This window comes from Carex rostrata, chromosome 15, assembly GCF_964058835.1.
Source record: "Carex rostrata chromosome 15, lpCarRost1.2, whole genome shotgun sequence".
Lineage (NCBI taxonomy): Eukaryota > Viridiplantae > Streptophyta > Magnoliopsida > Poales > Cyperaceae > Carex > Carex rostrata.
In genome coordinates, this window is record NC_135932.1 from 9262793 (window position 1) to 9276789 (window position 13997).

Here is a 13997-nt window from a genome sequence, read left to right on the forward strand (position 1 = left end):
ATTAGATTAATAAATTAATTTTAATACATTCATTTTTTTTAAAGTTCTTTTACCAGTTGACTTTATACTAAATTAATTTGAATGTTTAAATTTTTCACATGTACATGCACCACTCGTAAGGTAGGCGGGTTTCAACGGTTCAGATTCATCATTTAAAGCCGATTTGACGAGAGCTTAGTGAACTTAAGAACACCTTAGTTCTACTCGAGATTTAATACCAAATTTTAGTTTCAAACAATGCCAATATAATTAAAATCTGAAACGAGTATTATGTCAATTTTTACAAAACAAACTAATTGAATTTATAGTTTGATTTTATTCAGTACGAGTGGATGCTAGCAAAATCAACCAATCAATTATTGTCAATTCAATCCATCTTTTAACGACCGCCGAAGTCATGATGTCGAAAATTTACAAGTACATGCGATTAAAATTAGTCTATAGTAGAGTCAAAATACCCCATTGATTTTGTATCTCATCATACTCCAATATTATTATCTCTATTTTCAATTCATTCCATCTTTTAACGACTTAGATGTCGAAATCTTACAATCATATCATTAATTGCAAGTACTCTATTTTTTGAAAATTACAATAATTGGACCAAATTAAATGATGGATAATACATAATTATATAAGTTTATTTGACAAGCTTGACAATCAATTTTAAAAATGATTCCTCAAAGTTAAAATTCTATATATGTTATTTAGGATCTGTTCGGCTGCCACTGTATCCGTAGGAAAAAAAAATCACTCAGAGTGAATTTTTTTTTTCCACATGCACAGTGTTTCGGCCATTTAAATTGGACTCTAATCCAAACCCATTCCCGTTCCCATTTAGCAGCCGAACAGGTCCTTAATGTGCATAACTGGGTGTCAATTTTGATATAATTTGAACATCATTTGATCCACGTAGATTCTTTTTTTTTTAATAGAACTAAATTATTAGACTTTGAAATTGCTACTAATCAATATAAATTTGGCATTAAGTACTCTTGCTCATGATTAGTTATACAAATTATAAAGAGAATCTCTTACTATTAATATATATATATATATATATATATTAGCACTTGCACTTTCAAGTTTCAGGTGAGCCTCTGGAAGGTTCCTCTCAATTGGATGGTGTTTGCTCTTTTCCGTCAAGTTATTACTACTATGTGGGACCCACTAGGATATCAAATGGTCATAGTCTGACAGAACCAGCAGCTACAGTTTTGCAGTTTATCAATTACCATTGGCCATTGCATTGCACCAACCTCTTTTCTCTTTTTCGTTCCAAAGGCAAAGTACTATTCTCTTTTCCAATTAGAAAATAGGGAAATACCTCTTCACAAGCAATTATTTTGACAAGGATATATCATAAGGTGTTGATTTTGAGAGGAACATGGTTGATAAGAGATCTTGATACAACAACTGACCTTAATTAATAATATTTAATGATCTTACTGTTTTTCCCTATTTGGTGCCTTTCTGATCTAGTTCAGTATATTTTAATTTTTTTTATAAACCATAATTAAAAAAAAAAGATTTTTATAAAACCAACACGATTATATTTTTTTTTATAAAATCCATAAGAGGCATTTTGGTTCCGAATTTTTTTTTTTAGGACCGAAATGGCCATTCGTTTCGATGTATTTTCACAATTTTTAAATATTTTTTTTTCTCGAAACCTGTGAAAACGGCTGAGACTGAAATGGAAATTTGGACCAAAAAAAAAAAAAAATGGGACCGAAATGACATCTCGGTTCTTATGATTTTTTGTAAAAAACAAAGCAATCAAGTTGGTTTGATAAATTTTTTTTTATTTTTTATTTATGGTTTCTAAAAAAGATTCAGTATATTTACTTAAAATGTAAGGATGTATAGTCTCATGAATTGTTGACTTGGAGATATCAACTTAGCTTTAAAGTCTACTGGTAAAAGAAAAAAAAATTATCAGTGGATTTTCAACGCTGTGACCACATGGCTATTTTTAAGCCTAGTTGAAAACAATTTTTTTGGGTAACAAATTATATTATTATTATAGGTTTTGGATAAGCTTACAGGTAAGGACAGATCCTAACAACCTAATTTGTGCAAAAGGTTTGATTGAGATGTCAAAGAGCTAGCTAGGCAGCTGGTGTATTTCTTTCACAGGTCCCTTACCAGTTCCCACAGGAACGGGATCTACACCTACTGGTAATAACACCTTTTCAGAAAGCTACATTTGTACCTCCAAAATCTCACTGTAATATATTTCATAACACACTTTATTTAATTAGCCAAAGCATCCATGATCTATCCTTTTAAGTGGCCACTGGTGGATGTTAAGGTAGGAGAGGCATGCACCTCACTTGAAAAGTGAAAAGGACGCTTGCTCAATTTAAACCGGTTTTTAATTAGTAGTCAAAACCACATAACAATCAACGGTTTGGAACCCGATGGCCGAACGTGTGCTGCCGATGGTATATTGATTAACGCCATTTGTTTTGAGCCGATAACATATGTATGTACATTTACTATCGGGGCAATAAGCAACAGTTCGAAATCTGATGGTGAAATGCGATTTCAACATGGACTTAATTTGAAAATGTGTGGGTCGGTTGTGGGTACGCAGTAAAAAAATGTAAACCCGGATTATCCTATTCGTTAATGTTTAATTGCTAAATGATAATGTTGTTCCTGGGAACTGATTGCTGGTACAGAAACAGAAAGAAAAGTAGTACTTATCAACTTTTTTTGGGTGAACAGATTATTAGATATGGACATCTTAACCTGAAATTATGAATTTTGAAATTTTTGGTAAAAGAAATCTGACATGACCAGGAATAGTCCCACAGGTGTAATTAGGAATAGTCTGATTCAAATCAAGTGGGATCAAATTTGAAGCATGTGTGATGCCTTACCATTTTTAGGAAGTTTACCTTGGATTGAATCAAAAGTTAAGTTAATAGGAATTCTTCTCTTGATTAGACTGTTAGATGCTTACCAGTACCTAATTAAATTTATGCTTACCAGTTACCAGTATCTTTTTGACTCAAATGTGTCTATTAAGATATTGGATCCAATTCAGATGCAAAATGAAGCATAAATCTGAATGTAATTTGACAATATGTTACCAGCTGGTTTTGTTTTTTCTGTTCCAGTTTTGGCATAGATTGAGGTACGTGTGTCCTCTTTTTACCGTTAATTAATCTTAAATTCAATAAAGAGAGATCATCTTTCTTTTAGAAGCAAATCCTATCTTAATTTTGTCAGAAAGAATCTCTTTAATTTGGAATTTTTTAGGGCCCACAACCTAGTCTCTTTGACTCTCTTTAATTTGGAATTATTACATAGGCCCATCAACTTTTCAAGATATTTATTTAAAAAATCTGATGGTTGAGTTTTATTTTTTAAGCGTTTGTATGGAATCCGTATCACCCCAGGTATCTTAGGTGCAAGCTGAAAATCAGGACCGTTCTTTTAGCTTAGCACAAATCTTAAAGCAACCCCTACATCCACAACAACTATCGAATTGAGTTTGATTTGAATAGACTTACTATGGACCGTTTGTTCTTTTAAATTGCACCTCAGGTACCTGGGCGGACACGGAATCGTTTGTATGATCTTCAAATATTAAAAAACAGTTTTAACTTTGCATTTGATATATTTGATATAAATACAACCATTCGATATATATATTTGATATAAAATATAGATGTGTTCTTCATCATTTCAGTAGGTGATATATTAAATTTTATTGAGTAATCCACCAAACTATGAAAATTTAAGATAATAGAACATTTGAACTTATTTGGTAAATGATCAAATAAATTTCAAGTTGTGTACAATCTAAGTGGTAGATTTTTATTTGAGAAATATAAACATCAAATAAATGTACCATAATGGAGAAATCAATGACTCATTTAAATCTGGGTCCTTAAATTTTCTACAAAGATCTGAAAACTTTATATAGATTGCAATAAGAAAAATCAATCCTGGAAATTACAAAGAAGCTTGGCAATAAATACTTAAAGTAATCTAAATCCTATATCAATAAAAAAAATTAGTACAAAAGAATCAACTTTGAAATAATACTATAGATACCTCCTCAAAAGATTTCCACTTGTTATTTGAACCCTGTCTCTTTACGAGACTCCAAAAATGATTTTTTAATAAACTGCAAAAAGCTATTAATTAAATTTCCAAGCAAATTAAACTGAATCAAGTATTAACTTCCATTTGATTAGGCGCCTCCATCTCTATCTTGTTCCGATCCTTTTTCTTTGGGGACACCATTTTGTCAAAACCTTCTGATTTTCCCAGTGTAATCTCAATCTGAAAGTAAATTATAAATAAATATTAAGTAAATGGACTTAAATTACTAGATGCAAAGTCTAGCTGCAGTTGATCTTGATGGATTTCTGTACCAAACCTGGTTGGTATTGTGCCGATCGATCGGGTCTAATACTGGTACTTCTATTTGCATTTGAATTTCGAATATACCTTTGCTTTCCGTACAAGCTTGCCTCCTTTCGCTTGATCTTTCATGCCAACTGTTGACATCTGAATCTCTAGCATAAATGAAAGAATATATATAATTACTTAGAGAACTTTTAAAATAAAGCTCAATTATACTTAGAGAATTTTGATATAATACTTTTCTCGGTAGCAAGGCCGTTATTCTTGAGGATCTCAGCAACTGTCACCACCGTGCCGATAGCTGAAATAAAATTGTCAGAATTACAGGAGGATTGCTCATGTTACCAGTATTGCCAGGTTCAATGGCAATGCTGATACTCTTCTCTTTAACAGAAGGTGGATCTATAACAGTATTATCTTTCACAGTATCATATATAATAAGCCTTTTCATTTCCTTGAGCTCTTGGCATATTGTGCAAGGGTGCATTAAAAAGAAATAATGATTTCCACAAAAGGATTCTGATAAATGATAAAAATCAATGACACCAAGGTTGAATAAAAACCAAAGACTTCAAAGTTCCAGCTCCATAATATCCTTTAAAAAATTATCGAATAAACCCATAAATTCAACACTTTTTTGCCTACCAATTAATGATTAGTACCAGAAAACCATTTCTACTTCTTGATTGACTAAAGTTTCAGTGAAGTTGAGTTATGGAGTTGGCATTAACTGTCAAATATACAAAATTTTGAGATATTTGATACCAGTACAAATCCAGGGGGTGAAGAGAAAGACACAACACAAGTATTTTGAAGGGAAGGGCAGAACTGTCATTTATTTATTTATTAATATTGAATTGTATTTTTAATTGATTAAATTAAGAAATGGAGATATTAACAAAATAAGTTAGAATGGGGAAATAATTAATTTGTAAAGTTTTATGGGTAAATATCTAAATCACTAGTATCTAATGGGTATATATATATATTTAAATTAAAAAAAAAGAATAAAAATAATTACCCATGCCAAGAGCTGATAGCTCGACCTCATTGTAGTTTTGCATGTGCCTCTGAAAGAACACAATTTATAATATAATAAATCAAATAGAAATTTAGTAATTTATTAAACTAAAAAACAGAATTTTAGTAGTAGAACTATGTATATTTCCCCTCTAAGGTAAAACAACTAATCATGTTAGCACAAAACATTAGGAACAGACATTTCAGAATAAATACATTAAAGTTACAAGGTGAACAAGAAATTACTAATATTGGACGAATATTGTTTTCAAAAGTAGAAAAAAGAAAATAATAATAATAATAGGTCGTTTGATTCTTAAAAGTAGGAAAAAAAAGAATTAATTATAGTCCATTTTTTAAATTCTTGGCTAGTTACTAATAGAGAATTTTTTTTAAATAAACACATCTTTCAAAATTAAATTGTTGCTTTCAAAAGTTTGAATGTATATTTTTGACTAGTTATTAATTATAGGCCTATTCATCCGAAAATTTTATTAATATTAAAAAAAAATTCAAATTCTACCCACTTTTGTGTAGAATTTCGAAAATTGTCCAAATCGGTCAAAATCTCACCGGTTTCTCAAATTGGGACCGGTGAGATTTTGACCGGTTTTAAGAAAAGAAACTGGTGAGATTCTCACCGATTTTGTGTGTGTTTTTAAAAAAAAAAACATAATTTATTTTAATTTATTTATTTTTTGTATTGAAATATTGGAAATGTTTATTTCTTTGAAAATAGATGAAATACAATAGAATTTGATTTATTAAAAAGACTACGACAAATAACCCGGATCAACATTTTTCAGGTCGGATTTTTCACAGCTATAAGAAAAATAAATATATTTCTTTATGTGTTATTGGAAAAAAAAATGCTTTGAATTTGAGTTATTGATCGGGTTTAAAAGTCACTTCTAGGTAATACATAAAATATTGTGATCCTTCTAATACATTTAATTTCTAAAAAATTGTATCTATTTTGAAAATTCTTGAATAAAAATCATTAAATAATTAATTTTTTTTTTCAAAAATAGATACAACTTTTAGAAATTAAATGTACTACAAATATGACAATATATTTTGTATTTACTTAGAAGTGACTTTTGAACCGGGATCAATAACTCAGAATCTAAAAACTTTTTTTTTCCAATAACACATAAAATATATATTAATTTTTCTTACAACCGCGAAAAATCCGACCTGAAAAATATTGATCCGGGTTATTTGTCACAGTCTTTCTAATAAATCAAATTGTATTGTATTACATCTATTTTCAAAGAAATATATTAAACATTTATAATATTTAAATACAAAAAATAAATAAATTAAAAATTTTATGTTTTGTAAAAAATAAAAAAAAATAGAAAAAAAAACACAAAACCGGTGAGAATCTCACCGGTTGCTTTTCTTGAAACCGGTCAAAATCACACCGGTCCTAATTCTTGAACCGGTGAGAAGATAACCGGAAAGAAGTTGGGAAACTGGTGAGATTTTGACCGGTTTGGACAATTTTCGAAATCCAACAAAAAAGTGGATAGAATATGAAATTTATTATTATTTTTTGGATATTAATAAAAATTTCGGCCTTTTAATTGTTATTTCGTGATATCATAGAAAAAATAAAAGAAGAAAATAAGATGGTGAGAGAACCTTGGCTAGGTTGACATAAAAATAGAGAGGTCTTTTGTTGGATGAGACTTGGATCATGTTATTCTTCTTCTCTGAAGATTGTTGCGTTGCCACCGTCACTATATTTTTCTCTACCACCTCGGGTGCCTTGTGTTCTTGGGCTTCCATGTTTTTTTTTTTTTTTTTTTCCTTTCTAAATATTCACTCTATTTATCTCAAAGAAAATAGGTGGCAAGTTCTATGCATTTATAGAGCGTTGTTGCGTGTTGAAGATTTTCTTAATTAAAGATGGATAGTGAATGGCTATAATTTAATTTTGCAGTTGAGAGATTGGACCATAATAAGAATGTTAATTTTAGTAATTAAGAGAGGGGTTTGAAATTATTGTGTGTTTATTAAAAAAAAAAAATACTTTGAAAAATATTCCTTGGTTTTAAAATCGAGAAGCTAGCAACTGAATTTTTTTAATTAGCACCCTAATAAATCAGAATTAAACAAACACCACCAACCTTTCAAATTTGAGTTTTTACCACCCACGCATATCTAGTTCGCGCACTAAATTTTTCAGTGCGCAGGCTAGGTATGCGCACCAAATTGAATTTTTTTATTATTTTTTTGTTTTTTATTATTTGGTGCGCACCCTCAGTATGCACACCAATTTTTTTATTTTTTTTTACTTCTGTTCTAAATTATTTGAAATTTTTGGACTAATTTTTTTTTTTTTTCTGTTTTGCGTATAATTTGTAGTATAAAACGTTGATCGAATTGTGCGTAAAATTTGTAGCAATTTGCGCACCAACTTAGTACAAAACACTGCTCAGATGGTGCGCATAATTTGTTGTAGAAGTTTTTAGATCAAATTTAGTCCAAAATTTTATTTGTTAAATAGGTGCGTTTTATTTTTAACAATTTTACCGTCAAATTTTATGTGTACATATAATTCTAAATACCATAACGAAATAGAATTCAACATAAAAAAATTTTAGACCAAAAATTTCAAACAATTCAGAACAAACGTTTGTTCCTAGACTCAGGAACAAACGGTTCGGTTGTCTGATTTTCAAAGTCCAAACAGTCGATCCAAACCGTTAGATATTCAATCTATATTAAAATGTGCTTGGAGACCAAATTTTATATTTTTTGGAATTTTTTTTTTACTATTTATTAAGCTGGTTTGAAAATCGTTGTTTCTATTAAAATTCTGCACCATTTAAAAACAACGATTAAAATGGATGTAAGGCTACCATGCTTTGCAAATTAAAATGGGTGTTTTAATTTGCGCTCATATCTCTAGTTTCAAAGAACAAAACGTCGATCTGAACCGTTCAAGTTGATATCCATATTAAATTGTGCTTGGAGACCAAAAATATATTTTTTGGAAATTTTTTACTATTTTTTTAGAATTTTTCAAAATTAATGTTTTTTCAGAAAATTCTGGACCATCAAAAACAGTGATTTTCAAAAATTCTAAATTTTTTTTCCAAAAATATAAAATTTGGTCTCCAAGCACAATTAGAAAATGACTTGATCTAAAAATTATGGACCATCCGAAAGTAGTGATTTTCTATCTACCTCAAAAAATAGTAAAAAAAAATTCAAAAAATATAAAATTTGGTCTCCAAGTATATTTTAATATGATAATAATGTTGAGCGGTTCTGATCAACTATTTGGGCTTTAAAGACGGAGATATGAATCCAATGTGCGGAACGATCTGCGCATTACAAATTACCATAGCCTCGCTCCATTTCTAATTACCTTTTTATGTTGTATTCAACTTTTATGGTCTTTGTACTAATTAAATTTGTATTCTGATAATTTCGTTTTTTTTATGTATGTTATGTTGTATGTTAAGGGTTTAAAATAATTAATATTGAGATATAATAAAATGAAATGTAAAAAAAATAAAGAATAAGAATATAAAAAAAATCTTATGAATCTAAAAAATGGAAATTGAGGATATTTTGTGGCCTGGTGTTGTTGTATGTGCAAAAAAATGTTGGACCTGTATCATTGGTTAAGTCCAATAATTTCTTTCTGCGTGGGACCTACCAATAGTGTGGTTTCATCTATTTTTACAAAAAAAAATATTCATTTTCTTTTTAAAAAAATATTTTTTAATTTCTAAGAAAAAATCAGGAAGAAAGGGAATAATTTTTTTTGATAGATGAATTAAGGGAATAATCATTTTCCTTTTTTTCTGCCGAACTTTAATAACATAGCTTTTTCTAAACAAAGATATTCAATTGAATTAAGATAAATCAAGCAGCAAATCGAAACTGTTAAGTTTAATCTACCTAATAAAAGATGTGTGATGTAATAAATTTGTTATGTATACAAATTATGTTGGATATAATTGTGAAAATTATTTGTCGAGATGTTTGTAAGATATTTGAACAAATATCAAGATTATCTAAACCCTATTTTTCAATTAATTTTACCTTGAATTGGCGACCCTATTTTTTTTTTTTTTTTACTAATGTCCGCGATTTTTCTATCTATGAATTCGTATGTTATTTTCCGATTTTTTTATTTATATTAAAAAAAATAATTAAATTTCAAAAAATAACCAAAGTTGGGTAGGATTTTGAAATCTACCCAAACCAGATTTTTTTTTTTTCAGTTTTACAATTCCAAAACCAGTGGCTAAAAAAAAAAAGAGAGAGAGAAATCGTAAAAAAAATTTTCCTGTTTCACTATTTTTTTTCTTTTTTCAGATTTTTTTTTATTTAAATAGAAATATTTATAATTTATTTATATTTTGTATTGAAATATTAGAAATATTTAATATATTTCTTTGAAAATAGATGAAATACTATATAATTTGATTTATTAGAAAGACTGCTACAAATAACCCGGATCAACATTTTTCATGCCGGATTTTTTGCGGCTGTAAGAAAAATTAATATATTTCTTTATGAGTTATTGGAAAAAAATAAAAATGCCTGGGTCCTGAGTTATTGATCTCAGTTTAAAAGTCACTTCTAAGTAAATACAAAAAATATTGTCATCTTTCTAGTACATTTAATTTCTAAAAAGTGGTATCTATTTTTGAAAAAAATAAAATTTTTAAGTTATTTAATGATTGTTATCAAAAATAATTCTCAAAATAGATACAACTCTTTATAAATTAAATGTACTAGAAAGATTACAATATTTTCTGTATTACTTAGAAGTGACTTTTAAACCGAGATCAATAACTCACGATCCAAGCATTTTTTTTTTTCCAATAACTCATAAAGAAATATATTAATTTTTCTTACAGCCGCAAAAAATCCGGCATGAAAAATGTTGATCCGGGTTATTTGTAGCAGTCTTTCTAATAAATCAAATTATATAGTATTTCATCTATTTTTAAAGAAATATATTAAATATTTATAATATTTCAATACAAAATATAAATAAATTATAAATATTTCTATTTAAATAAAAAACAAATCTGAAAAAAGAAAAAAATAGTGAAAACGGAAAATTTTTTTACGGTTTCTCTTTTTTTTTTTTGGCGATGGTTTTGGAATTCTAAAACCGGAAAAAAAATTCCGGTTTGAGTAGATTTTGAAATCATATCCAACTTTAGTTATTTCTTGAAATTTAATTATTGTTTTGGATATAAATAAAAAAATCGGGTTATTTTTCCTAGTCAACTTCTGGTGCCAATTGAATTGGCAAATCAAAATGTTTGAACTAGAAAATTATGACTATAAATAAAAATCAACTTCTGGTTTTTTTTATGCTATAAATAAATTTCGGCACGCTTGATTCACACTCCTTATTTGCATTCTAAATGTATTTACACTTCTATTAAAAAAATATGTATATTAAATGAAAAAAAAAATTATACTTTAGTTACAAGGATAACAAATTTTTGAAAGCTTTAGTTTTTACTTCAACAAATTCTTTAACTTTAATTTTCTTATGATCATTAAAAAAAAAGTGATAAGCACTTTGTATAACATTTTAAATATAAATATATAGATTTTTCTTTTTTTGAGTAAAAATAAGGGTCACACCCTCATTTGATTGATAATAGCCCGTTACAAAAGTTTCATAACAGAATTGTAAAAGAAAAAAAAGATTGTCTCAATATATTTGAGAAGGAAATAAGAAATGAAGGCGGAACAGGATAATAAAATAATTGCAGAAAAGCAAAGAAATAAGATAGATTAAATGGTTTTGAAGCTGTTTTTTTTTTTTTTTTTTTTTAAAGAAAGGTGAAGATCTGATTTTCAAATTTCATACCATTATTATTACAACAAAGGATTTTCTCCATTTGAGTTTCGAATTCATAACCTCCCACATAGAGACCATGTGTCTTTGCCATTAGACCAAAAGCTAATTCTTTTGTGAAGCCATGTTTCACTGGAGGGTGTGCTTCAAGCTAAACTGACATTGCGTGATCGCTTAGAGTCCGGAGGTCGTGCAATGTGTTGTCCATCTTTCTCAATGTTTTACCGCATCGCTCTCTCCATAATATGAAGTTGGTGATGACTGATGAGGGCAATAAATAGTTTCTTCTTATTTCAAGTATAATACTTTTTGGATACAATAAGGGATGCACAATATATGGTACAATAATAATTTATCTAAGTTAACTATGCACAATTTATCACGCTCTTTATTTTGTATAAGTTAACTATACACTAATTTAGAATTTGAATAAATTAACTATATACTAATTTAGAGAATTAACCTTTAATTTAGTGGCAAAAACAATATTCTTCATAGATTACAGATGAAAATCCGAAAAAAAAAACAATCTTATATTAAAATAGTTGGTAGCTCGAATTCCAATTTTAACAAAAATTTTTTTTGAATAAGTGATATTTTTCGTGTTCCCATTACTAATTACCCCCAGCTTCGCATAATTTAGAACAAAACCTTCTTTTTCCTTTGGAATTATGAAAAGACAAAACAACAAATAGCCTAATTAGGTTCATGAATTTTGAATTGGCTCTTAGAGACCTGGTGGGCTGACAAAGAAGCAAGGGGCGTTTGATTTACGCTATAGATTATTTTAGATAATAGAAGGATTCCAACGAATGTAATACCAATGAATACCATTTATAGATATCTGTCATTACCGTATTTAGTTCGCACTTCTTAAAAAAAGAAAAAAAAGAAGAAGAAAGAATAGAGTCGTCTGAATTGACAGACCGATATTTGGTCTGACCAGCTCAATTTGTTTCGCCAATTGAATTGGAGGATATGGTACAATTCTTCAATCTCTCACTGTTCTACTTTGTGGGTTTCAGGTACAAAGAGAATGATAGAAAAACGACATGTAGAACTTGAATAGTTGCGGAATTTGCCATTGTTTAATTCAAATAAATCTGTTATGGTATTTCGTTTGTATATTATTATACCGTAACAGGTTTATTTTGATTTAATTATATAAATTATATAGCTTGAAATAAATTTCTTCATACATTGTGGCTCATTTACTTTTCATTGGTAATGTATGTATATTTGACTGTGTGAGATGATTTAAATCGCCTTGTGCTGATAAGCGCAATGGATTGTCGATCCTGTTATCGGGACGTAACAACTAAAGTGGTATTTTTTTAATTTTTTTTTTGTCTATTTTGTAGATGATAAAAATAAAAATTTCGGTACCGTAGGGATTGGATGTTAGCAATATGAATTCAATGCGAAAATTTGCAGATTCAGTTCATCCATATTAGGGTAGTCTAATTGAGGACATGGACATGATAATATTCATAATATGGTTGATATAGATACAAATTTAATCTTACCCGTTAATGAAGATGGATTTATCCTTATCTAGATAATAATGATAAGAATTAGTTTAATTTAGTTAAAATTCAACAATTAGATCCCATAGAAAAGAAATATTAGATCAAATAGTAATACACAATTAATATTAGTATATAAATATTTGGCTCAATAACTTTTATATGTATATCATTCAATGCGGCGGCAGTAACTCTATGATCGTCTTTAGTTGTGGAGTAAACCTCTAATCCCATTAAACAAAGGGTAAATAGGTTCGAACTTTTGTAACTTATGACACTATTCATGTCTATATTAATGAAATATGAAGGCTAAACTCTACATTTCTTCTTAAAAAAAAGAGAGAATAAAATATAAGTAAGATAGAGTAAGACATGAGTTAATTCGAAATGAGTTACTCCACCTCTCCATGTAGATTAACTTATTGTGAAAGTAACTCAAGAGGAAATTTTATTTTAGAGAAAATGTTTTTATCCACAACACATTGTCCACTATTTGTCCACAACACTATCCATTTCTTATTTAACTAATTTTAATGGACACCGGTCCCACCTTCTAACTAACCACTTATTCCGTCTATTTAACTTTCCTTCCGTGCCTCTATTTTTATTTTTTAATCTGAATTTCAAAACTTTCCTTCTCCGATCAACTTGTTTTCTTTCTTAGGCGATTTGTTTCTGATATTTTTTTCTCGCTTTACAGAGACGAAAATTTCTAGATCTAAAATTCGATCGAACTCTGAAAATTTATTTTTCAATAGTGAGACTCGCGTTGACGAAGGAATCGAATTTTCTATGAAACTCGCGTCGATTTTGAAAAAAAAGCTCGTGGAGACTCGCGTTGATTTATTACTGCCTTACTGGTAGAAGGGTCGCCGCTGGTATTTGTTCTCTTTTGGCCGCTTTTGTCTCTTGATTTAAATTCACAATTTTATATTAGATGTAATGATTAATTCGTTTGGCGTTTCCTTAATATTTCTGCCAAGATTCATCAAAAGAGACCAGCGTTGAATTCGAAAAAAAAAACCCTAAATCGCAGTGAGACAACGATCGGAAGAATAATCTGGATCGGCCGCGACGGCAATGAAATCGTAATTGTTTTTTTTTTGTATTTACCTTCTCTGATTCATTTTTCCTTTGCAATGTCGATTTTAATTGAGATTACTGATTCGATCTCGTTTTTTATACATGATCGCAATGGAACCTTCAATCGTGGA

At 28.9% G+C, this 13997-nt stretch overlaps 2 protein-coding genes across 2 annotated transcripts in view; one reads left to right on the top strand and one right to left on the bottom strand.

Annotated features, from left to right (window-relative positions):
• Window positions 1-3910: 3910 nt before the first annotated feature.
• LOC144566701 (uncharacterized protein At2g34160-like) lies at window positions 3911-7211 on the bottom strand. Its single transcript, XM_078316726.1, has 5 exons — window positions 7054-7211; window positions 5408-5456; window positions 4625-4687; window positions 4471-4538; window positions 3911-4302 (listed from the first exon to the last, which is right to left on the bottom strand). Exons 1-5 carry the CDS (start codon window positions 7198-7200, stop codon window positions 4189-4191), a joined length of 441 nt encoding a protein of 146 aa, XP_078172852.1. The 5' UTR covers window positions 7201-7211; the 3' UTR covers window positions 3911-4188.
• Window positions 7212-13814: 6603 nt separating this feature from the next.
• Window positions 13815-13997, top strand: part of LOC144566239 (uncharacterized) — a 69685-nt gene continuing 69502 nt past the window's right edge. Inside the window, exon 1 of the mRNA XM_078316205.1 lies at window positions 13815-13818. The gene's annotated coding sequence lies outside the window, so the exon portion shown is untranslated. The remainder of the gene's footprint in view (window positions 13819-13997) is intronic.

What these genes read in the sequence shown, in the direction of transcription:
- LOC144566701 (XM_078316726.1), bottom strand. Translation starts at nt 7,200, where the DNA reads ATGGAAGCCCAAGAACACAAGGCACCCGAGGTGGTAGAGAAAAATATA. An exon ending in GCTATCAGCTCTTGGCATGG is followed by an intron (nt 4,688 to 5,407) that starts GTAATTATTTTT and finishes ATTTTATTTCAG; the next exon opens with CTATCGGCACGGTGGTGACA. An exon ending in CGGCCTTGCTACCGAGAAAA is followed by an intron (nt 4,539 to 4,624) that starts GTATTATATCAA and finishes CATTTATGCTAG; the next exon opens with AGATTCAGATGTCAACAGTT.